Consider the following 25,025-nt stretch of genomic DNA (forward strand, 5'->3'; position numbering starts at 1 on the left):
TATTTATGATCGCGCAAGTAAAGAACATTTCGTTTAATCATCAAGTCAAGCCGTTGAGGCTCTTTACTGCAGATTTCCTCAGATACGCTGTCTGTGATTTTAACAAGCCGTGTTCATTCCATCACGCTGACACAGAGATTCAGAAGAGACATTCACGTTACCCAGCGTCAAGCAAAAACTCCATCTAACTGTTTGTTTTGCCTGTTTCTGCTTCTTACGTGCTATTTCGGTCCTTAGATACTCATGAAAACAGCGTGGATTATAACCCAGCTATGACGAACACGACACCTGAGGATATAAGAAAAGGGTTAGATGTGTCACCTGACAAACCCCATAATGTTTGTCGTGATGCATTTACAAGGTATCCATCATAGACTGCTTTCTGTGATTGAGGGATGCCTGAAAAATGTGATAAGACTACATTATGCTATGATGTTCTCCGTGAAAGTAAAATGAATTTGATATCAAAGCATATATATATATATATATATATATATATATATATATATATATATATATATATATATATAAATGTATGTTTGTGTGCACGTGTGTACATTTAACTATCGATAAATTTATAAACTAACACAAATCAAGAAATGCTATATATAAACAGAGAATCTCTTTTCTTTGCAGAGAACAAAACCTGCAGATGTAGACACTGAGAGAGAGGCTACAGCGCTATCTGGTGGCCATTTGAGCTGTTGAATTTCTTTTAGGGGTAAAAATTACTAGCTGACCATCTGAGAAGACAAGGTCCATTCAGACAAAACCCCGTGAAGCAGCTACACTATTTTTGTAACTGTGGTAATTAACCTCTCTTTCATTGCACCTTTTCCATGGCGTTTCAGTGTTCTGCTGCTTTCAGTCTGTCGCTGTCCTCGGTGCTGAATCCGAAAAGAACACCTTACATTAAATTCAAGTTGCATGCATTTTAGCAATTTAGCAAACCATAATAAAACCACTACCAACACGATCATCGCAATCGTGCAATAATCATAATAAATTAGGCTACGATCGATTGATCAGAGAAACTGAAACCAGTGAAATGCACGCATGAGATCGGTTCATTTCTTTTACCAATATTCGTTATATTAAAATGCATTACTAACCAACAATTTAATTCAAAATTTGGTGAAAGTGCAGAACTTTTTAGCGTGAAATAACTTACTGCTCTAACTATTTGTGAGATTTTTTTCATTTCGCTGATTGCACGCGTGCTTTTCACCCTTCAGCGTGTGAATTTAAATGCGCTGGGTTGTCGACATCTGCTGTCAGGAGCTTCACCGAGCACCACCGCCACCATCATCATCCTCCTCATCATCCTCCCCACCCCTCAACCTCTCCCTGCGGGAACAACAATATCCAGCTCCTAACATTCCCAATTTGGAATTGCAAATCCTCGCCAAAGGACCCAGTTTGAGCGGCACGAGCCACGTTGTTTCTTTAATGGCGTCAGAAACGCGTCTCGCGCTCGCGTTGTCGTACGGGAGGTATGGCGGCTAATCAGACGCTCCGTGAATCCGCATCAGTCCGTTTTTCAATGCATGCGTTTGATACGATTGCAACACGGTCGTTAAAGCGTAACGCCGATCTTTAATAGTCGTTCAGAAGACGCGTACGCGCGTAAACGCTGCGCAAATAGCCTAATCAAATCGCAGGTGTCGTTGCAAACGGGATTAAGCGATGAAATTCAATTTTAAAATGCACGACGGGCGGATTTGAAAGCGCTGGGTGCATTGGTGCGCGTTTGTAATTAGCGGGTGCTGAAAGGTCTGGGGAGAGTTTGAGGTGGTCCACACCCCGTCATCGTTCCAGCCATGTCCCCTCCAGCATCCGCTGCGACAGCCAGTGAGAGCAGCACCACCACTGTGTTCGAGGACGACCCAGACGGCACTAGAGAGGAGGTACTCGATGCTGTTTTCATTTTGCAGTCACGACGATGCATGAACGGCGCGTGGCAAGCGAGACAAGAAATGTAAACATGAGCGTCGATGTTCGTAACATGGAAGCGGGCGTGTTTATGTGGACACCACTGCGCGAGAATGCATGTGCGGAGATTGGCTTTACCAAGTAATGTTTCGACCAGTCTTTGTTGTTGTAAGCCACAGAGGTAAACATCCAACAGAGGCACAACCAGCAGGACGCTGAATGCCATGTCAAACATTGCTGATTGATCACATAATCAATGGTGATGAAACCGTATGCTGGCTAGGCCAATATTGGGTCGTGCTTATTTGGCAGAATACTGTAGGTGTAGTGCTGCGGAAGGAAAGGCTAAGCCTAAGATGGTTTGCTGGTTGGTATGCTGGTCTTAAAGCATGGAAACCGGCAAACCGTTTTAGGCTCGATTCAACAAGATCGTTTCTGGCTTAAAAGCAGCACTGCGTATGAATAAGAACAATTTTCAGTTTGCTTTCGGGAGTTGTGCATAATACTGTTCAAAGTGATTAATTACAAAACGTCAAATGGAATTTGAACACCAAACTCGAACTCGAAGAATCAAACGCACAACGGTGTGAAAATGTGTCCAAATTAACTTTACAGTACAATATGTTATTCAAAAAAAATGAAGACTGAACTACAAATTTAAGATTCAGAAAAGAAAGCTCAAGATTCGGTGAAATGCCGAAAAGAAAGACAAATATCACAATGCAAGCAAAAAAGTGAACATGCATTACAAGCCATCTGTTCGTATATCCAGCATGCATTTGCTATGATGTAATGTTTATGGCAGCATCATCTCATCCATCTCTAAAGACTCAAAGATATACAGTAGATAAATATTGGCCGATCACAAGTAGCCATATGTGTTGCTCCATGATGATGATGTGATGCTGCATCAATATAAACCAGTGATTGCATTTGTACAAATTCATCGTCTTGATTTCAAACAACATGCGCTTGCAAAATTCACTGTACTCACCTTTTCCATGTCCTTTTGAACTCACCTGCATTATTTTTGTTCCCTTTTGTGGTTGACGAGCAGCAGAGGCCTGTGAAACAGTCACTGAGCAAGTCCATGTGCAGAGAGGTGTTCTGGAAATGCCTGCTGCTGTCCATGCTCATGTACGGCTGCATGGGAGCTATGGTGTGGTGCCACGTCACCAAGGTCACCCGCTTGACCTTTGACAGTGCCTACAAAGGGAAGTCCATGATGTATCATGACAGTCCCTGCTCCGACGGCTACATCTACATCCCCCTGGCCTTCCTCATCATGCTTTACGTTGTTTACCTAGTGGAGTGCTGGCACTGCCATGCCAGAAATGAGCTTCAGTATAAAGTCCAAGTGGAGGGGATTTACGAAAGAGTCCAGAGGATGCAGCAGGCCAAGCCTTGCATCTGGTGGAAGGCCATCAGCTACCATTACGTGCGGCGGACACGGCAAGTCACGAGGTACCGCAACGGAGACGCGTACACCACCACGCAGGTGTATCACGAGAGGGTGAACACGCATGTAGCCGAGGCCGAGTTCGACTACGGCCACTGTGGAGTTAAGGACGTCTCCAAGCAGCTTGTCGGTCTGGAAAAGTCAGCCATCACCAAACTGAGGTTCACCAAGTGCTTTAGCTTCGCCAACGTGGAGTCCGAAAACTCCTATTTGACCCAACGAGCAAGATTCTTCACCGACAACGAAGGTTTAGATGATTACATGGAGGCTCGGGAGGGGATGCACCTGAAAAACGTAGACTTCAAAGAGTATATGATTGCCTTCTCCAATCCTGACCACCATCCTTGGTACATCTCCAATTATGTCTTCTGGACAGCGGCCTTTCTTACCTTATCCTGGCCATTACGGGTGCTGACGGAGTACCGCACGGCCTACGTCCATTACCGTGTGGAAAAGCTCTTTGGTGCCGACTACATACCTGTGACGCCCTGCGATGAGAGACCTTACTGTAGACGCATCCCAAGGGTCAACACTATTGACAGCACCGAACTGGAGTGGCACATTCGCTCCAACCAGCAGCTGGTGCCCAGCTACTCCGAAGCGGGTCTGATGGACCTGGCGCAACGTTCGGGAGGCGTCCGGCAGAACTGTGAACGCTGCCATCGTGCCATCAGCAGCTCTTCCGTGTTTTCCCGCAGCGCCCTCAGCATCTGCAACGGCAGTCCGAGGATTCCCTTCAGCGGGAGTCGCTTCTCCTTGGGAAGGCTTTATGGTTCCCGTCGCAGTTGCTTCTGGAGGAGCGGGAGCGGCAGTCTGGACGAACCAGAGAGCCCAAGCGAGAACACGCGATGCCTGTCCGGGCGGATCAATGTTGACGAGGACGACCCACCGCCCTACCAGGACGCGCTGTATTTCCCGGTGCTTATCGTCCATTGCAGTGAGAGTTGCCCCAATCATCGCTCTTTCCATAGGAACGGCTCGTGCGTGGAGACGTCTTTATGATAGACCCCTGTCCACTGAATGAAGTTCAAAAGACTTGAGAGTCTTTCCGATGATGCAGAAAAATCTCAATACCGGATGCGTCCTGTTACTCAGGAATCATTTATTGGCCCTCAACACTGTACGCTTTCAACGGTGGATGGAGCAATTGAGAAACAACTCCAATAATGCATATTAATAGCAATAATGCAAACAAAGCATTGGAGTTCTTGGTACAAGTAATAGTTTTGATTAACTTGCGCTCAAGACGGCAAAAACGGCCTGATGTTGTTCCACGTGTTCTCGACAGCTATAAAGAACGACGGCCACAGAGCAAAAACCCGGTCTTTTTTCTACAAGTATGACCATTTTCACCTTTATGGACCTTCTTAAATGTTGCACTTGAAGTTACACCGTTCAAATCATCTGTAAAAGAATGTTACTTTGTTTCTCTCATGTAGTGGATTTCATTGGCCCATGAAATGTACGGTTTACATTCACGCAAGAACACTCCTCACGTGCGGGAGAACAATATCATGGGTTATTTGTACTTTTATTGTGATTTAACTGTATCAGGCAGAACTATATACAATTACGAACTATTATGGCGATGTTTGCAACACTATCTCAAACCACTTAGGAAACCATAAAACACATTTCAGGCTATGCAACTATTAACCTCTGGTATGTTACGCCTTTAAAACGTATATATACAATTTACAACGGAATGTATGACTGTTGAAGCTTTTCTTTACATCGCTTGTATGTAGTGTACAAACTATCCAAAAAGCACTTAATTACTAAGTGAAGACAGACACAAACAGGCTAGACTATTAGTGAATGTTTTTGGGGTTTAATGGCTGGCGGCTGCTCTTGTACTTAGCCAGAAATTGCAGTGGATCAGAGCAAGTGAAAAGGATCAATGAAACGGTATGAGAAAGGAAATGTACCTTTCTTTATGCAGCTGTGCATTAATTAATGTGGTTTTGCATCAACCATTAAGGGTCAGCCTCGCGAAAGCTCCACTCAAAGTGGTTATACAATACAAATGATACCTGAATACGAAGAAGTATTGACCCTCAACAAAGGCCTAGAGCTTCCCAAAGACTTTTTTTTTTTAATCACGTTCATGCCGTCGATCCAGATATAGCCTGTATATTTCTGGTCCGTTACCTGTTGTGTCTATAGTTTGCAAAAGCATTTATCAACATTGTGTAATGTCACTTTTATACTACCTAGATAATGTATACCATATCATGAAAAAGTAAAAACGTCATCACTATGCTGCCTTCATGTAGCAAACATTAAACACCGTCATGTTATATGGGCATAAACTCACTAAATAAACTGCTTGTGAATACATAGAAATGAGTAAGCACTGTGTAAATGTGACCTGAAAAGTCGTGTCAAGTTACACTTGTTGTTCCTGTTGTTTTTGCTGTAATTTAAGGAAGTAAATCTTCTAAGAGATTATAAATCCGCTCTACGCCAACTTTAATTTCCATTGCTTACAAAATGGCAAGAAAGCCTGTTCTGAAATGTATATATATATCTGATATATATATCAATTATTCATTGATATTACAAATACTTCCTTTTGATTTCATGCCACAATTTCACTTTCTGATGGAATAAAGTTAAAAAGGCAGATTGACTTTATGTGCAGTTATGAAAACACACCTGTAGATGGCAATATAGAACGTGTCTCACAGGTAATTTTCCTGCATAAGCAGAACTAGCCTATCTATAACTCAGCAGTGATAATAACCATGGCTCCACACACAGATAACAGAAGTCAAGAGTGCATGCGTTTGCGAATCCTCTTCAGCTTTACAGTCCTTTTGTGTCTGATTCAAAGAAATATTTAAACAGCAAGACTGGTTTCGAATGCCACACAGACTGCTATAAAGCTAAAGTTAAAGGCAGTCTATTGAAACTTCTGTTTGGACCCAGACGGTTCAGTGATCCCAAATAACCTTGTACACTTTTGATCGACGCTGACACAATAAAGTCTAATGCTTTTGTTATCAGTCATGTCCCACCCTAAGTACACACACTAGAGAGAGGCCTGCTACTGTCTATTAATACAAGACACAAAACAAAACACAGCTAATCCTTTACAAAGCCCGTCAGTATAAAGTAAAGGCACCAATCCAAAGCTAACTTACTCTAACTAGCCTCCAAAGTCGGACATTGATTTCCGAGGGTGTAAAGTTTAGCAGGAATGCTATGACGTGTCCCTACCAATATCCAGCGATTACTAATGATTAATAAAATACCAAAACTTCTAAAAGTACCGCAGTGTCGCGTTTTTAGACTAATTACCAAGGGATTTAAAGTACTTACTGGCCTTCCGATGATTACTACAAGTATATTGTTAATATATAATATAATAATATTGGCTAGGTCACCCGACGTGATTAAGAGTTTTTAACTAGCTTGAGGCTAGTTCTGTTCGGCGGACCGGAAGTGTTCGTTATAAACTGATCTGTGATAATTGGATATATTTATAACGCGTGCGTGCGTGTGTGTGTATATATATATATATATATATATATATATATATATATATATATATATATATATATATATATATATATATATATATATATATATAGAGATATGTTTATAAATTGCTAAGTTTTGTACGTGACTGTATGCTAGCTTATATTCACGTATACAGGCAATGGCATACTAATTTCCTCTGAGGATACCGCTGCGATTACGTTAATGAATATTAATTAATTATATTAATCTTCTTCGTTATGATTTGTTGAGCGAACGGTCACTGTTTCTAATTGTTAATTTTTAATAAGCCAAGTACGTCGTAGTCGGTTTCGTTCATTCGCTATTATGACGCTCAGCCAATCAGTGAGCTCTATCAGGCGAACGTCACGGCATCTAATTACTATTCATGAGCTAACTCTTTACTCCAGTCGCGTTTATTAATTGGAGTCCAAAGTTCATTTAGTAGTTTTTTTTTGTTTGTTTGTTTGTTTTTACTGTGCGAAGCAGTAACGTGTGAAAATACACCGTGTGAAATTCTGAGGTATTTATTGCTTGTAGCGCAAAACAGATTTTCCTAATTGTAGAAAGTGTGGGGTTTGTTCATCTCGTTACGAAACACGTCACACAAGTCATTCTGTAGGCTATTTAATCAAATGCACATCACAATTTATCACCATATGCTAAATCAAATCAATAATGAATAAAGCGTGCATGCATTAAGTATGAAGGCAAAGTTGCATTCAAGTCTATTTTATTGCTGTATTGTTATCAGTGAGGTCTTGAGGTCAGGATCCTTTCTCTCAGTCTCCTCCGGATCACGAGTACAGGGTGAGATGCATCCACTACAACAACAGAGCACTGGTTAAACAGCTGTTATGATCTATGCTTTTTTTTTTTAAATTAATCTTACTATGAATCCTGAGGAATGAAATATTTCCAATAAAAACATTACTTCATTTTCTCCCAGCGTCATGTTCGGCCCTCCAGCAGAGATTCTCTTAAATGTTTCTGTTGATGATCGCATGAATACTTACTTATACTTGCATTAATAACGGCATTTTAACATGATCTAGACGTGACGAGGACAAAATGCGCTAGAGAGGTTTGGTTTGAATGCCATGCAGTCATTTAATCATCTTTATAAAATATAAATAGAATCATTTAAGCTGAATTCTAACTGTAGTACTATAGTGTAATAGTACACAAAAGGCTAATGTTTTGGACTCACTGGCCATGCAATCCATGCGCAGGACGAGCACAATAAAGTTCTCCAGTGTAATTTCACCATTAGAGTCGCCGTATCGCAGAGCCATGAGGTTCAGCATGCTGTCACTCAACACAAACCCTTGAAAACAAAAGCATGAGCGTGCACGTTTTATTGTTTTGTACGTTAAGTCGTCTGAAAACATGCAAGCGTGTCAGAAAATAATGTTACCTGTAATCACGAGAGCACTTCGGAGTTCATTCAGAGACAGACTTCCGGTGCGCGAAACATCCTTGCCGTAGAAAATGTCCTGATGAACAGACAAAAAAGCAATTGCAAAACTACGGCGTGCATTTATGTAAAGATAAAACAAACGTAGAAATGCGTTGCGCTTTTTACTTTTAGAAAAACCGCTCGTTTCCACAAACGGAGGCATTCGAATTCACTCAGCCTTCCAGTGACGCTGAGCTGTGTTTGTTGTTAAAGAGTATGATGAATGATTTTTATTTGCTCTATAATTTAAAAAACATGCAAAGGCGTATTAAACACAGATCGCTTTCGCCTTTTCTCATTCTGATCCTTTTTATTTTGAGGATACATCCATCAGAGCCACCAGGCTCTTACACAAATCCAAACTGAATCCTGTTGTTTTCCGTGAGCGTCCTGAAAGATCAGACCCAAAACACACAGAGTCACATGGACATTGAGATTTAGATGTGTGACCTGTTTAAATCTCATATGATATATTGTGACTTTTCTCTGGAAGAAGTTTGAAGCATCACCTGCGTAAAGATTGTCGTTCAGAAGTTTTTGAAGTCGCTCTACGTCCACTTCTCCATACTTACATAAACGGACAATGAAGATTTAGTTTTACACATGCTGTTAGGTAATATATCTACTATTAAATAACTTGCTTGTTTTAAATATCTGGTGCATTTTCAGTACCTTATCAGCATATTGTGGAAAGAGCTGAAAGGATTCGTCATTATCCCGGGGAATCATCTGAGAAAAATGCAGATCATTCGAAAATATATTCATTTTCAAAGCTTATGTTTGTATATAGCCCAAACTGTGCCGTACCTTTTTTCTTGTCATGCCATATCCAGAGCTGTCTCTGAAGACACAGCATCAATATATTTAATATCGTAGTGCAATAAGACTAAGTTAAATCATACTACTAAAAACTACTACTAAAGCTGATAGGTGATCAGGTAGCTCTTACTCAATGACGGCTTCTGTCTTTGAATAGACTGTGAGAAGGAAGGAAGCAGCTTCGTTTGGCTGGAAAGTTGAAGGAACGATGAGGTATTCGCCTGCTTTGAATCGGAAAAACTCCACGATTTCCCGAGCGTTGATGTAAGATTCGTTTTTTCCAACGAGATGGGCGTTTCTGAAGAACGAGGCGGGGAATTTTTCCCCTTGGTCCTTTAACTGGAGAAAAGAAACAATATCGATTACTCTGTCTCTGCTAAACCAACCCAAAACTGGCGTTTGAGGAACATAAATTAAATACGTACATGAGCTGGCACCTGCAAGAGTAGCAGAAAACAAATAGAAACGTTCATTTGAGTGTAGACAGTCGGTGGCAAATTCAGAAGCTGACGGAATACACCGTCACAAACCTCATAAATGTTGAAGCCGATGTGGAAATTGGTGGCCAGGTGCCTGTTTCTCTTGTGAGATTTCTGAATGAGAGACACGAGGAGATTCGGAGAGCTTTCATCTCTGGGGTCTTCAACTGTCTCTTTAAGGGTCACACGGAACTGGGGGTTCATCGAGAAGCTGTCTTTAAACGCACAAAAAGGGAGAGACTGATAGTCTGAAAGCGTTCATAGAGTGTTCTGTCTGTTTGGTAGCCATGGCGACTTCACAAATGAACTTTTAAAGAGAACATAGAAAATAGGGCTTTTTATATCTTAAAGAATTAAGATGCAAAGTGAACAGGGAACATTCTTAATAGCGTTCTTTTAAAGATATCTTATATTGTTGCGGTAACATTATTACATAACCAAAAGATTATTTATACATTGTTCATGAATTGCCGAACATTTAAAAGTAGCGTGCCATAATGGTAACCGAGAAAAAAAACAACTAATTTGCATTTATAGCGTTTGCTTTCAGGTACAAGCATTGTTTTTTTTGTTCCCCCCTGGAGTTGTTCTCTCAAGTTGACTGCAATAACATAAAGCAAATGACTTTTAGGACAATTCGTCTAATGAATTGTTCAGAAACGCAGATGGTGAATGAGTTGGATCAGTCTGATGAATCCTTTACTGAACATCTAAACGACTGTCTGAGATGAAAGTATCATCATGTCCGGACTCAAAGCAAAGCCAGCAGCCAAGCATCTCACGTCATAACAGAACAGATGTGATGTGAATGATTACTTAAGTCATTTGAGCAGCCTCCCGCGGTCGTTCCTAAAACCCACTGGCCTCTGTGAACCTCGGTTTTCCAGGAGGAAGAATGAGATCCGGCGAGAACGCTCGCGTCAGAACAACATAGATCCAAATCTGAATAATTCCTGCAGAAATCCTCCATTGACATCCTGCAGAGACAGAAAGCCTGCTGTAAATATAATGATGTGCATTACATCCATGAGTAGCAATATATATAGCATTGATGTTAAATAACTTTAATGACTTTATATGTTCATTTCTGCTCACCAGAATTCTCCATTGTCGAGCACAACTTTGTATTTTTGGTCCTCGGGACGTACACGTTCCCACAACGGGGATCTAAAGAGAGCAGATGAGCGAGATGTCAGCTGCATAATTGATATATAGAGAAACATTCCTTCAAGAGGAAGAATTGAGACCTGTCGCTCCAGTCTCCGTTCCATTCTCCGTGACCCCAAGGGTTAAAGATCCTCACCAGCTTCACCGGATGACCCTTACATACAACCTGTGAGAGAACACCTCATTAGATCGCTTCCTTCAACGACCTGATCGAGACGAAAGATACCAAACGCATCAAAACCAAGTGAGTTTTCACCTCCACAACTCCTGTGACTGTGTACGCATGCATCTCTACGAGACCGTTGGGTAGAACGTTGTTCTGCAGCAGACCTGCCTGCTAAAGGAGCAAAGCCATTTTAGGACTTTTGTTTTTATGGTTTTTAACAGGTAGGCCGCTCTATGGCCAGTCAATAAATAAAAAGAATAAATACAAAAATGTTTTACGGTTCTGACTTTCTTTCTATTTTTCTATAAACATGTTTTAAACTCAGCATTCCAAAGTTGTGAGCTATAAACGGAATTCTAGGAAAAACTTACAGGAAATACAGGAAATAAACCTAAACTGAGGCTATACTTTGTAATTCTGAAAAGTCAAAGGTGTTAGATAAAAAGTCACGGTTACTTTAAAAATACATTTATTCCATGGTGGAAATGAGCTTATATGAGGCTTAGCGCATTTTAAAAGAGAGGAGAATAAAATGATTTCGATGAAAATGTGTTTAATCAAACTGTATTTTGCTGTGAATTAAATTAGCGAATATATATTTGCCAAGTTGTGACATGCCTTCATCTTCAATCAAGAATGAATCTATTTGAAATAACAAAAATTCATCATATTTTTAAAAAATTAAATAATCGCATTGTTTTATATTAAACACTCGACTTTACCCCTCCAGGAGTACCGCATCCCATCAGGGATTCTGATTGGCCGGCTCGTCTCAAGGCGTCCCACAGCTTTCCCGATGCTTCGCTCAGTTTAATAGTCATGTGCGGTCCGCCGGTGAAGTCCATGAGAGCTTCGGATATGTTTCCTGCGTCCATATCGGCGTACGAGCCACACACTCTGGAAAAAGATAACATTACGTCATATGTAGCAGAAAATATGTAAAAGTCAAATATGTAAAAGTTTAAATTCTTTATTAATAAATGAACTAAAACATACTTAGCATAAGCTTTCTCCAGTAAAGCAGGCCAGAATTCGTTCTGTGTTTTGGACTGGACGAAGACGAGCCGGCCGTCGATGGTTGGCAGTTTGTCATCAATAACAACATCTACCCATGATCCGAACCTCCAGAACTGAAAACAAAAGATGATGTTTAAGAAAATATAGAAGCTTACTGACCTCTTAAAGCAACGGTTTGCCCAAAAATGGTTTAAACGTTTACCCTGAAGTGAAAGATTCCTGCATAATCCACAGAGAAACTCTGCTCATCGTTGATGACCTGCTTCATGATTCGTTTCTGAGATGTAAGAGCTCCAACGGATGCCAGAAACCAACAGTTGCCTTCAGACATACACAATATGTATTTATCAAAAACACTGCAACTGCATGAAATAGAAATGCGCAGTCGCTTCATGCAACTAGACTTTTTGTTATTAAACTCTACTCCAGCTAGCAACTTTTTTATTTGACCTTAAGACTAAGTTCTAATGTCTTGTTTATATTCACATTTCACATGCAGTACACACCTACTAGACTGATTTATTGCTTTATTGCACTGCTACTTTATCTAGAAAGCGGTTGAGAGCTGCAACCTTTGAAATTTTCATCATCTCTAAATGATAATGTTTCACTTTTGCTTTAGTTAACTGATGTATTGCATTATAATTTACTTTATAGCAGATTTTATGTACGTACTGCGGGTTTGATAAGAACATTGGTGGAATTTTACATTTACATTTATATTATTTATATATAGTAGAGAGCACTGCATGACCTTATATATGTAATATATATAGCATGTAATGTATTTGCATCGGACTTGCCTAATCGACCCTGGATAAAATCAAACCTTGAAGCTCCTTCAACAATGTAAACAGGGTTTGGCACCAGCTCCTAAAGGAAAACAAGGTTTTATTCTATATATTGAGAGCTACTCAATTCTAGTCTGAAAGCACAAACTAAAGCAAACGGAAAAGCATGCATGACTCTGCAGTTCCTTTGTTGTGGCTTTACGACCACCCACGCCCTAACGTCAACATCAAATCAACATCACAATGACCAACGAGACGGATTCGCATTTTGCCAAGTGGCTTTAGGCTTCAGGAAAGTCTGTCGTGATCAACAAGTTCGTTTCTGAGGTTTGTGCATTGAGTTTGTGTGTGAGGACGTTCACGTGCATGCGGTCTTTTCCACGCCACTCTCCAGAGGTCGTCACGCTTCAGGGGACCCAGGCCGATTGACTTCATCTCTGGGGGGAACAAGTTGTCGACGAACCTCAGTCTTTCCTTCAGGCAGAACTGCTGGAGCTGGTGGAAGTCCTGATCCAGGAACTTCTCAGGATTGTTGGGAGAGCCCTGTCCATCTTTGAGATTACGCTCTGATAAGATGTTCAAACACACACCGGGTGCTGGCATTGCGGCTCAAATCTGTCGAATATTCGGCGTTAGATTGCATTAAATTTTATTGTGCACAATGCTTTTCAATAGCTCTTATTTATAAATTCTTCATACAATTAGATTCAACTTTATTGTACAATGAAATAGCAAACAATGAAAAAATACATTATTCTTTACGCGTATTTATTTCTTTTTGGTTTAGGTTGATTTAAATGACACAGACGTGCATGAATGTATGTGTATGCATCTAAATGACTGATATAAACCTAAAACACAAATACATTTGCATGTCAGTTGATAGTTTCCTTCTCGTACTGAAATTATAGCAAGATTAAATGATTAAAAACATACCAGTCGTCTCTGTTACTGTAGCTGGAAGTTTATCCGATCCTTTCCCAAGCGCAAAGAGCAGAAGGGAGCTTCAGGAGAAGCCTTTTAAAGTCTGACTCCGCCCACTCAGGTGTGATGTAACATTATGACTCTCGGGTCAATATTTAAATATTGTGCAAACGTTTAAGTGTCCACAGAATATAAGCAACATGACACAGGGGATGCTGAGATCTAACTGTTGATTTAATGCTTGTAATCAATCATAAGGCACAGTGCATAGAGTTTGCAAACAGCTTTTTAAAAAGCTTTTTTGTTATTCGAAAAAACAATCAGTTGTAGTTAACGAGCCTGCATTATGTCTAACGTATCAAGCAGATTTCTGTATTGTTATCAGTGAAGTCCGTCCAGGATCCTTTCTCTCAGTCTCCTCCGGATCACGAGTACAGGGTGAGATGCATCCACTACAACAACAGAGCATTGATTAATTCTACTGCATTGGATTATCTATCCATCTTACTACAAATTCCAATCAATTAGATATTTGTACGAAAAACATTACTTCATTTTCTCCCAGCATCATGTTTGGTCCTCCAGAGGAGAGTCTCTTGAACGTCTCTGGTGATGATAGCAGTATATATACAGTAAGTGCATTGGGTTAGGACTGGATACCATCCAGTCTTTTCATTATCTTGATTTAAATATGCATTAGGAAACTCATTTCTGCCTCATCTATTAATCTCGGATGTAAAATAGGGGTGAGAATTTTTAGGAAGCTCACAATTCAACTCGATTTCGAACTAGTTTATTAACTGATCCAGGATGTATAGTACAACACGATTAGATTAATGTTTTGGACTCACTGGCCATGCAATCCATGCGCAGGACGAGCACAATGAAGTTTTCCAGTGTAATTTCACCATTAGAGTCGCCGTATCGCAGAGCCATGAGGTTCAGCATGCTGTCACTCAACACAAACCCTTGAACGCACGCAAAACGCCAGCGTATCAATGATAGTGTTTTGCGCATTAGACAACCAAATGGTGTACGAAAGTAAAGTCACCTGTGACCTTAAGAGCATTTGTGAGTTCGTTAAGAGATAGACTTCCGGTGCGCGAGACATCCATGTCATAGAAAATGTCCTGAAACAAACAATCCAGAGAGCGATTGCAACCCCTTTCGCTTTTACAATGTGACCCTGGAGCAGAAAAGCAGTCAGACGCAGCTCAGGCGTATTTGTAGCAATAGCCAAAAAAACATCGCATGGGTGGAAATTGTCAATTTCTCTTTTCTACCGAAAATCATTCGAATATTAGGTAAAGATCATGTTTCGCAAAGATATTTTGCAACTTTCTCACCATGCACATATTAAAAAAATGTATTTGTGATTAGCAATATGCGTTGCTAAGGACTTAATTTAGACACATTTAAAGGCGTTTTTCAGAATGCAGTCTATTTCAGAATCAGCTTTCAGATGATCTCAGGTTTGAAAATTGGCCCTTATGAGCGGTTTTGTGGTCGAGGGTCACAAATGTGCATATATTTGTAAAATATAAAAAATGTTGCACTTCCGCTGTACATATACCCTTTGAAAAACGACTCGTTTCCACAAACGCAGGCATTCAAATTCGCTCAGTCGTCCGGTCACGCTGAGCTGTGCTGTTGCGTTAAAGAGCGTCATGAAAGAATGGGATTTTTTTTTCATAATTTACAAACGAAATGCATCATTCTGATCCTTTTTATTTTGAGGATACATCCATCAGAGCCACCAGGCTCTTACACAAATCCAAACTGAATCCTGTTGTTTTCCGTGAGTGTCCTGAAAGATCAGACCCAAAACATACAGAATCACATGGACATTGAGATTTTAAAGTATAGAGCTTATATTGCAGCTCTTCTCTACAAGCTTCACCTGCGTTAAGATTGTCATTCAGAAGTCTCTGAAGTCCCTCGGCGTCCATCTCTCCATACTTACATAAACAGACAATCATCAAATAGCGTGTTTGTTTTAAATATTTTTCTTTCAGCTGCAATTGTAGCATCATAACCGGTCGGTTTCGCTCATAAAGCGGAATTGTTAAAGAGCCACGTGTACCTTATCCGTATATTGCAGAAAAAGCTGAAAGGATTCATCATTATCCCTGGGAATCATCTGGGAAAAATGAAAGCCATTTTATCACGTATGCGTATGCTTTCGAAACACATGAACTGTAAACAAAAACATCCCAAATACCTTTGTTCTCGTCATGCCATATCCAGAACTGTCTCTGAAGACACAACATCAAAAAAACGTCAATTTGAAGAGTAGTTTCTCATTCTTATTCAGAAATAGCACGAGCACGACTGTTTAAGCCCATAACTAATGCTCTAATGTTAATAACCCAAGCTCTTACTCAATGACGGCTTCTGTCTTTGAATAGACTGTCAGAAGGAAGGAAGCAGCTTCGTTTGGCTGGAAAGTTGAAGGAACGATGAGGTATTCGCCTGCTTTGAATCGGAAAAACTCCATGACTTCCCGAGCGTTGAGGAAGGTGTTGGATTTTCCAGTGGGATTGGTTTTGAAGAATGATGCAGGGAATTTTTCCCTCCGCTCCTTTAACTAGTTGAATAAGCAAAAATGTTATTCCGCCCCTTGGGAAGCAAACTCAAATGTGCGCGTGCGTCGGGAGGGATGTATTCGATACATACATGTGCTGGCACCTGCAGGACAACAAATATAAAAGTTCAAGTGCTACAGGAAATATTGCATTGGAAAGAAGGTCTCAAAACACATTTCTACAAACCTCATAAATGTTGAAGCCGATGTGGAAATTGGTGGCCAGGTGCCTGTTTCTCTTGTGAGATTTCTGAATGAGAGACACGAGGAGATTCGGAGAGCTTTCATCTCTGGGGTCTTCAACTGTCTCTTTAAGGGTCACACGGAACTGGGGGTTCATCGAGAAGCTGTCTTTAAACGCACAAAAAGGGAAAAATATCAGTATTCAATCATATTTGACAACGAAACACTGATTCTAAAATATTAGTCTGGAGACAAATATTCTACAAAAACATTCAAGATATCTTGATTAAAATGAACTGCAGTCAACGAGGATCTACTTCATAAAGAATATACAGAGTTTATTTGCAAAAACGGATAACTGGCTTTTTTTACATTTTCAAAAATCATGATCTTTATTAAGTTATCGTGATTGGTTACACTTTATGTTGACAGTCCACTTTAGACATTCAAGTACCTTTGCAACTACATGTCAAATAAATGCTATTTTCATTCATTTGTCTACTGTAACTCTACGAGCAGACTGTTAGGGTAGGTTTAGGGTTAGTAGTTAGTAGCAGGGTTAGTTGACATGCACTTGTAAAGTGTCTGATAGTCGGTACGTTGTATGATGTACACCCATCAAAATAAAGCGTTGGAAGGTATTAAGCAGAAAGTCTACTAATGCCCTAATGACTGCTAGTTGACATGTAAGTTACTTAAGTTCCTACAGTTAGTAAAATATCTAAAGTGGACTATCGAAATATTTATTGTTTAACCGTGCGGTTTGATCAAGAAGAATTGAGAATTGTTCAAATTAACTTTTCATATAGATATCGTCGACCGGTGCTTAAAGTGAATTGAAGTTGCATCCTCATAGCAAAGACAGCTGTAGGATTATAAGAGTTTGATTACTTAAGTCATTTGAGCAGCCTCCCGCGGTCGTTCCTAAAACCCACTGGCCTCTGTGAACCTCGGTTTTCCAGGAGGAAGAATGAGATCCGGCGAGAACGCTCGCGTCAGAACAACATAGATCCAAATCTGAATAATTCCCGCAGAAATCCTTCACTGACATCCTGCAGAGACAGAAACTAAATATAGCGACTTGCAAACATGCAGTTTATGCACAAAAATCCTTATTTCTGCTCACCAGAATTCTCCATTGTCGAGCACAACGTTGTATTGTTGGTCCTCGGGACGTACACGTTCCCACAACGGGGATCTAAAGAGAGCAGATGAGCGAGATGTCAGGCGCATAATTGATATATAGAGAAACATTCCTTCAAGAGGAAGAATTGAGACCTGTCGCTCCAGTCTCCGTTCCATTCTCCGTGACCCCAAGGGTTAAAGATCCTCACCAGCTTCACCGGATGACCCTTACATACAACCTGTGAGAGAACACCTCATTAGATCGCTTCCTTCAACGACCTGATCGAGACGAAATATCTAAGACCTCACCTCTGCGACTCCCGTGATTGCGTACGCATGCATTTCCACGAGACCGTTGGGCAACACCTTATTTTTCAGTACACCTGCCTGCTAAAGGAGCAAAGCCGTTTTAGGATTTCAGTTTCAACTGTGCACGCTATTAGAAATTAAACAGTCGGTTCTTCACAGGTTGGAAATCGTGCAAAGTTTGATGCGCTCGGCTTCGTCTACGGAAGTCTAAGGCTACAGCAACACTTAAAGGTCAAGTGTTGCAATGACCCTGTTGCCGTGGGCTACGAATAGTTCATTGTGGTCTGGAATAGCAGCATCTGAACAGGTGATATAAGTCGTTCTGTGCTGACCACCAGTTGAAAACCACTGCATTTTATAACTCTTCATGCTTTGAAATCGTTTTACTGTATCTTTACCCCTCCAGGAGTACCGCATCCCATCAGGGATTCTGATTGGCCGGCTCGTCTCAAGGTGTCCCACAGCTTTCCCGATGCTTCGCTCAGTTTAATAGTCATGTGCGGTCCGCCGGTGAAGTCCATGAGAGCTTCGGACATACTTCCCATGTCCATATCGGCGTACGAGCCACACACTCTGGAAAAATGCAGAACACAAGTAACACGAAAACCCAAACTAACCACTAACCAGGTAACCCCTGACCAGGTAAGCATACTTAGCATAAGCTTTCTCTAATAAAGCAGGCCAGAATTCGTTCGGTGTTTTGGAGTGAACAAAGACGAGCCGGCCGTCGATGGTTGGTAGTTTGTCATCAATAACAACATCTACCCATGATCCGAACCTCCAGAACTGAAAACAAATTAAAAAAATGATAAACTCATATAACGGCGTGTTTAATAATCAATGAGGAACAGTTCATCATAGCTTTAAAATGATCTCATTTTGAATATTTACCTTGAAGTGAAAGATTCCCGCATAATCCACAGAGAAACTCTGCTCATCGTTGAGGACCTGCTTCATGATTCGTTTCTGAGATGTAAGAGCTCCAACGGATGCCAGAAACCAGCAGTTCCCTTCAGACATACACACGTTAAAGGAACAGTTTAACCTAAAAGGAAAATTTGCTAAAAATGTGCTCACACTCAGGCCTTCCAAGGTGTAGATGAATTTATTTCTTCATCGGAGCTAGAGAAATGTTTCTACATCAGGTTCTCAGCAATGGACGTGAATGGGTGCCGTCAGAATGAGAGTCCAAACAGCTGATAAAAACATCACAATAATCCACAGCACTCCAAATCCATCTTAAAGACATTTTAAATTATAATACGCTAAATCCTCAAGAAGTTAACATCTTGCGGTCTGGTCTGAATCAGGAAGTAATCTGTAGTTTGTCTGTAAAACAGCTCAAAACAAATTGAGAGGCAACAGGAGATGGATTTAACCTAAGATTGTGGACTCACGTTTTGAACAAAATATGGGTTTGTTTCAAATGTTGTCTCCTCCAGATGTTAACTGATGGATGGGAGTGCTGTGGGATATTATGATGTTTTAATCAGCTGTTATTCTGACGGCACCCATTCACATCCATTGCTGAGACACTGATGATACATTACTAACATATCTGACGAAGAAACAAACCAAACAAAAAGATTTTCTGTTTGTATCACTATGTTCCCATTGTATTTGTAATGACTGGTCGAAGACAGGGGGATCCATTTGCGACAGACTTTAATCGTGGTCAGACAGGCAGGGTAAAACAGGAGCGAACGACAGTATACAGGGGAATCCAAGAGACGTAAACAAAGACAGGCAGAGGGTCGGTAGGCAGGCAGAAATCAATCGTAGAATCAAACAGGAACAAGGTCGGCAACAGGAATACAGATACAGGAATAAACGCTCGGAATTGCTGTACAAACAAACAAGACTTTTTGATGGCAGGGCAGATCTTTTAAAGGGGAAAGGGAATGAGGAACACCTGGCAGCGCTAATCAGTCCAAGGCACGGGATTATGGGAAATGGAGTCCTAGAGCGATCAGTACTCAGGTGAGGGCTCCCTCCGGTGGTGGTCGGAGAGAGCCACAGAGGTGCTGTTCATAACAGTATTCACCCAACATATGCCAGTTTGATTTTTTTTTTGCTTTATTGCACTGCTTTTTTACACGTTAAGTGTCTTGCTCTGGGGATTTTTATGTTAATATTTAATGACACAGTCGTAAGAATCCGGTTACAGATTAATCTAACACACAGGGTTTGTATTGTGTTAATGACCTACCTAATATACCCTGTACGATATCAAACCTCGAAGCGCCTTGAACAATGTAAAGAGGGTTTGCCGCCAGGTCCTGTAGGAAACAGTCGAATTACTTCACGCTTTACAGCAGATCGCTTGCGAAACAAGAAAAAAAGATGTTCACGTGCATGTGGTCTCCTCCACTCCACCCTGTGAAGGTCTTCACGCCTCAGGGATACCAGGCCGATTGACTTCATCTCTGGGGGGAACAAGTTGTCGACGAACCTCAGTCTTTCCTTCAGGCAGAGCTGCTGGAGCTGGTGGAAGTCCTGATCCAGGAACTTCTCAGGATTGTTGGGAGAGCCCTGTCCATCTTTGAGATTACGCTCTGATAAGATGTTCAAACACACACCGGGTGCTGGCATTGCGGCTCAAATCTGTCGAATATTCGCCGTTAGATTGCATAAAAAGTACAAGTATAGAGCTCATATTCGAAATACGCATCACGTGCATGCAACTGATGTGTGCATTTCCTTCATATGCATGTAAAAAACTCAAATGAAAGCACGACAAAACATACCTTTTCTCTCTTGTAGAAGCTGGCAGGTTATTCGGAGCGTGCAAGCGTCAGAAAAAGCCCTTAAACGTCTGACTCTGCCCAGGTGTGGTGTAACTTTATGATTCTCGGGTCAATATTTGATCGGATCTCAGTGTAGGTAAAAGATCAGAGCGGTAACGCGCGGAAAAAGCTCTTCGTGTGATGTGCGATCGCATGAGTCTCCACCTCATACAACGACTGAAACGCAGCACGAAATGAATGTGTTACCTTCATGTTTCAATGCAAAGAAGAGCTCTCAAAGAATCAGAAACTAGAATAAGGTCATGAATTGGTAAAAGGAATAATAGTCGTCTAATCATTTATTGAAAATCAAGACGATTTCATCTCTAAAACTTGTTTATCAGTCAGTCTTTAAAATGTTCATTCGGTCACCTTAGCGTTTTCCTAAGTTTCCTTTGGTGTTATATTTCCTTTAGTCTTACGTGTTAACTTGACCAATGTTGCAATATTACAACAATTCCCTAAAATCTTACTAAAATCCAAACCTAAAATCAAAAGTGAGGCCTCTTACAACTACATTTTAAAGATGAAATATTTTTTTTGCACTATTTCACAGTACATGTAAAGTACTGTACTATAAGTTAAAGGTTTCTATAAGATGAGGTACAGGACTGTATATTAAAGTGCACAGGTTATATTTCTAAAATTAGAAATTTAGTGAGGATTAAGAATGAAGAAATAATGGATATTTGCAAAAAACAAATGAAGTGAAGAAAAACATATTTTTATTATATTCCAGTTGATATAAGGACAAGCTAAAGAAGCATTAATGAGCTTAAGGGGAAAATTAAATTAAAATTAATTCCAGCTGTTTTTTCTTTTTTTTTGTTTTCCTCTTTATCTAGACTATAGATGCTCCAAAACATATTATTATTATTATTATTATCATGAGGGAAATAAAAACGACTTTATTTTGAAAAACAAACATTATTATTTGAATGAACACACACGCATATGCATTTGTTAAAATTAAACACTGATTTTAGATTCCCAAAAATATGCTTGTGATAATCTTATTTTTTTTTTTCTTGTTTCTATCATGTTTAATAGTAAATGGTCAGTAGGTGGCGCTGTGCACAAGTTTATTAAATAGTCCCTGAGCAATTTATCTCGGTGCATACAGCATGAAAGATAATAAATACAGTTATTTCCTAGTATTTAGTAATAGTATACAACGTGGAATGCAATATTTCTGCAATCCATGAGCTCCTGAATATGATGCATGTATGCATTTGAAATTATTTAAACTAAACTAAACTAAAATAGGAAAACAACCGTTGCTGCTGCTCTCTATTTCATCAGGATGGCTTATAGCCAATAAAGCGGCGTATGAAATGAACACGATTGACGTCCAGCTTGTGTTTCATGGAGAGACCCGCAGGTGCTCTTCCCATCTGTTCCCATGCGTCTTACATCACATTCGACCGGTTTGTTTCATTTATTATTAATCGTATTGAGAATTTTCCAGAGTTTCTGTATGGCACCTCCAGTCCAGATCGCAGTGGTTTCAGCGGTGAATTATTCAGAGCTGTGTTTCCGTCTGAAATCATCTGCTCATTCACGGCACTGGAACTGAACTCACTGTTATTGTATTTTATCCAACACTCTTAAAATAAAGGTTCTTTGTTGCCATCAGTGGCTCCAGAAAGAACTACAAAGATGAAACTGATTGTGAGAAGTGTCTCTAAGACCTCGTTTTAATGAAATATGATGCAGTGAGACACAAACAGGAAGCATCGTTTATTGTGTAATAGCGTTATATGGCGTATTTGCATATATGTTTTGTACCCAAATACATCAATTGGTTTATAAATGTGTTAAAATGCTGTAATTACCTGTTCTATGAACAAACTTTTTTTAATTGAAATTTGAAAAACATTTGCCAGCGAAATCAAACTAAAAGTCATTAACTCACTTATAGGAAGCCGTTATGTTGTCATGTGACTCACACACACACACACACACACACACACACACACACACACACACACACACACACACACACGTTGTATATCAGGTCTCTGAAAAGTATCACACAATTTTATGACAAGTTTATGTGATTAAACACGTTCTGATCAATTTTTTTAATGAAAAATATTGATATATAATATTTAATTCATTAATATGTCATGTCATTTAATTCAGACACTGAAGTGTAAATTGATTTAAAATAGAAAAATATTTAATTAACTAATTTATTTATTAATTGAATTTAATTAATTACTTTAATGAAGTTATTATTTAATGAATTGTTATGCAATTGTATATAAATAATCACACACACACACAAACATATAATATTTACTCTAGCATTTGTTTTGAATTTAATTATGGACAAGAGAGAAATGTTTTAATGGAATAAGTGTAAATTAAACATTTTACTCAATTGTTATTTGTATAAAATCATTTTAAATAACCCAATAACAGCCTCTTATTGCATTTTAGCATTTAATAATGCAATGCATTAACTTTAAATTATTTGTGAATATAGAAAGTGGGACAAATACTTGCAAAGACGCATCTTTCACAAAATATTCTGTCATAAAATGATTGAATCGTCATAATCATATCAAACGTGTCTCACGTAGATCTCAATAAATCCAATTTAACCGACTTCTGTGTGCTTGTTTTCTCACAACAGGACGTTTTATTATTTCTATTTCACATGCTAATGTATACTGTAGCTTCAGTGTTAAATGTGACATTTATTAGTTGAGCGACTGACTCTCCTTCACCGGCGTACGGCTGACATTTCCGCTGAGCTGCGCTGCAATTAGCCCGCATGTCATCAGGCATCAGCGCCGCTCGTCTCACGACTGCATTCATTCATTACACTCACACGTGAGAACACACACGTCAACTCACACACCGAGTCGGTCCGAAGATCCTCCTGCAAACTCGCCGCGTGTCTCTGGCTCAGAGCGAGGGGTTAATTCAGTGAAAAATATATGCACGCACAAATATGCATGCACATAAACACATGTTTACCTAGCAACATAATGCACATCAACTTCCATGCTTTTATAAAGCTAATGTATTGCACAGTAAATAAAACATTCGGAACGTTTCTGGACGTCCTTAGCAACTCCCTAGCAACTATCCAGGACAATTTTGCAATCCGATTAGTACTTAATATATCAGCATTTCTATTAAAATGGTAAAAACAAAACAATGAAAGAAGTGGAAAACACCGTATCAACTTATAGCAAGCACCCAGGACATCTTAACTACTCCCTAGCAACCACACAGAACACCTTAGCAACCACATTAACACCGCAGCATTTCATTATTTACATCTAAATGGTGAAAAATGTTGAAAAGAAGTCGAAGACACTTTAGCAACGTATAGCAACCATCCAGGGCACCTTGGCTACTCCCTAGCAACCATCCATGAAACCATAGCAACCACTTTAATACCTGAAAAGTTCATTATTTACCTTCAAATGGTGAAAAATGTTGAAAAGAAGTGGAAGACACTTTAGCAACGTACAACAACCACCCAGGGAACCTTGGCTACTCCCTAGCAACCATCCAGGAAACCATAGCAACCACATTATCACCTGAAAAATTCATTATTTACATTCAAATGGTGAAAATGTTGAAAGGAAGTGGAAGACACTTTAGCAACGTATAACAACCACCCAGGGCACCTTGGCTACTCCCTAGCAACCATCCAGGAAACCATAGCAACCACATTATCACCTGAAAAATTCATTATTTACATTCAAATGGTGAAACTGTTGAAAAGAAGTGGAAGACACTTTAGCAACGTACAACAACCACCCAGGGCACCTTGGCTACTCCCTAGCAACCATCCAGGAAACCATAGCAACCACATTAACACCTGAAAAGTTCATTATTTACATTCAAATGGTGAAAATGTTGAAAAAAAGTGTAAAACACCTTAACAACTTATAGCAGCCACCCAGAGCACCTTAGCTACTCCCTAGCAACCAGCTAGTACACATTAGTAACTGCATTAACACCTCAAAAGTTCATCACTTACATTCAAATATAACACCTTAGTAGCTTAATAGTAACCACCCAGGACACCTTAGCAACAACATTAGTAACCCAAATCATTATTTACATTAAAAAATGTTGAAAAGAAGTGGGAAACACCATAGCAACTCCCGCATAATTCTCTATAATTGTAAATGAATAAATGATTCGTATCATATGATGTTTTCTAACACGTTGTTAATGAATGAAGTGTTAGCCATAAAAGCTTCGTAAATGCGACAAACATCACGTATTGATTGGTTTGATTTAATAACAAAAGTGAAACTGCTGGAAATGTCATCACATCTGATAATGAATG

General features: G+C 39.8%; 2 protein-coding genes across 7 annotated transcripts; one reads left to right on the forward strand and one right to left on the reverse strand.

The window, feature by feature from the left end:
- The first annotated feature begins 1,251 nt into the window (after positions 1–1,251).
- tmem151bb (transmembrane protein 151Bb) lies at positions 1,252–6,017 on the forward strand. The gene is made up of 2 exons (XM_043232244.1): positions 1,252–1,907; positions 2,990–6,017. Exons 1-2 carry the CDS (start codon positions 1,821–1,823, stop codon positions 4,391–4,393), a joined length of 1,491 nt encoding a protein of 496 aa, XP_043088179.1. The 5' UTR covers positions 1,252–1,820; the 3' UTR covers positions 4,394–6,017.
- Positions 6,018–7,406: 1,389 nt separating this feature from the next.
- Positions 7,407–20,823, reverse strand: zgc:136872 (uncharacterized protein LOC678524 homolog). Of its 6 annotated transcripts, none has more exons than XM_043232299.1 (22): positions 20,666–20,821; positions 20,274–20,522; positions 20,128–20,197; positions 12,205–12,323; positions 11,982–12,115; positions 11,708–11,882; positions 11,076–11,156; positions 10,900–10,985; positions 10,748–10,819; positions 10,469–10,629; positions 9,704–9,867; positions 9,599–9,610; positions 9,304–9,512; positions 9,162–9,195; positions 9,027–9,083; positions 8,864–8,921; positions 8,680–8,744; positions 8,481–8,549; positions 8,313–8,391; positions 8,106–8,222; positions 7,830–7,885; positions 7,407–7,719 (listed from the first exon to the last, which is right to left on the reverse strand). In XM_043232299.1, the coding sequence occupies exons 2-22, from the start codon at positions 20,508–20,510 to the stop codon at positions 7,693–7,695; spliced, it is 2,082 nt and encodes a 693-aa protein (XP_043088234.1). In that variant the 5' UTR covers positions 20,511–20,522; positions 20,666–20,821; the 3' UTR covers positions 7,407–7,692. The 6 variants fall into 6 exon arrangements, with proteins under 6 accessions (XP_043088234.1, XP_043088235.1, XP_043088236.1 ...); XM_043232300.1 differs by lacking the exons at positions 11,982–12,115; positions 12,205–12,323 and adding exons at positions 18,571–18,704; positions 18,810–18,928; XM_043232301.1 differs by lacking the exons at positions 20,128–20,197; positions 20,274–20,522; positions 20,666–20,821 and adding exons at positions 12,806–12,875; positions 13,160–13,408; positions 13,730–14,137 and having other exon boundaries at positions 11,076–11,153.
- Between the last annotated feature and the right edge of the window lie 4,202 nt (positions 20,824–25,025).

Source organism: Puntigrus tetrazona, unplaced genomic scaffold, assembly GCF_018831695.1.
Source record: "Puntigrus tetrazona isolate hp1 unplaced genomic scaffold, ASM1883169v1 S000000520, whole genome shotgun sequence".
NCBI classification, from domain to species: Eukaryota; Metazoa; Chordata; class Actinopteri; order Cypriniformes; family Cyprinidae; genus Puntigrus; species Puntigrus tetrazona.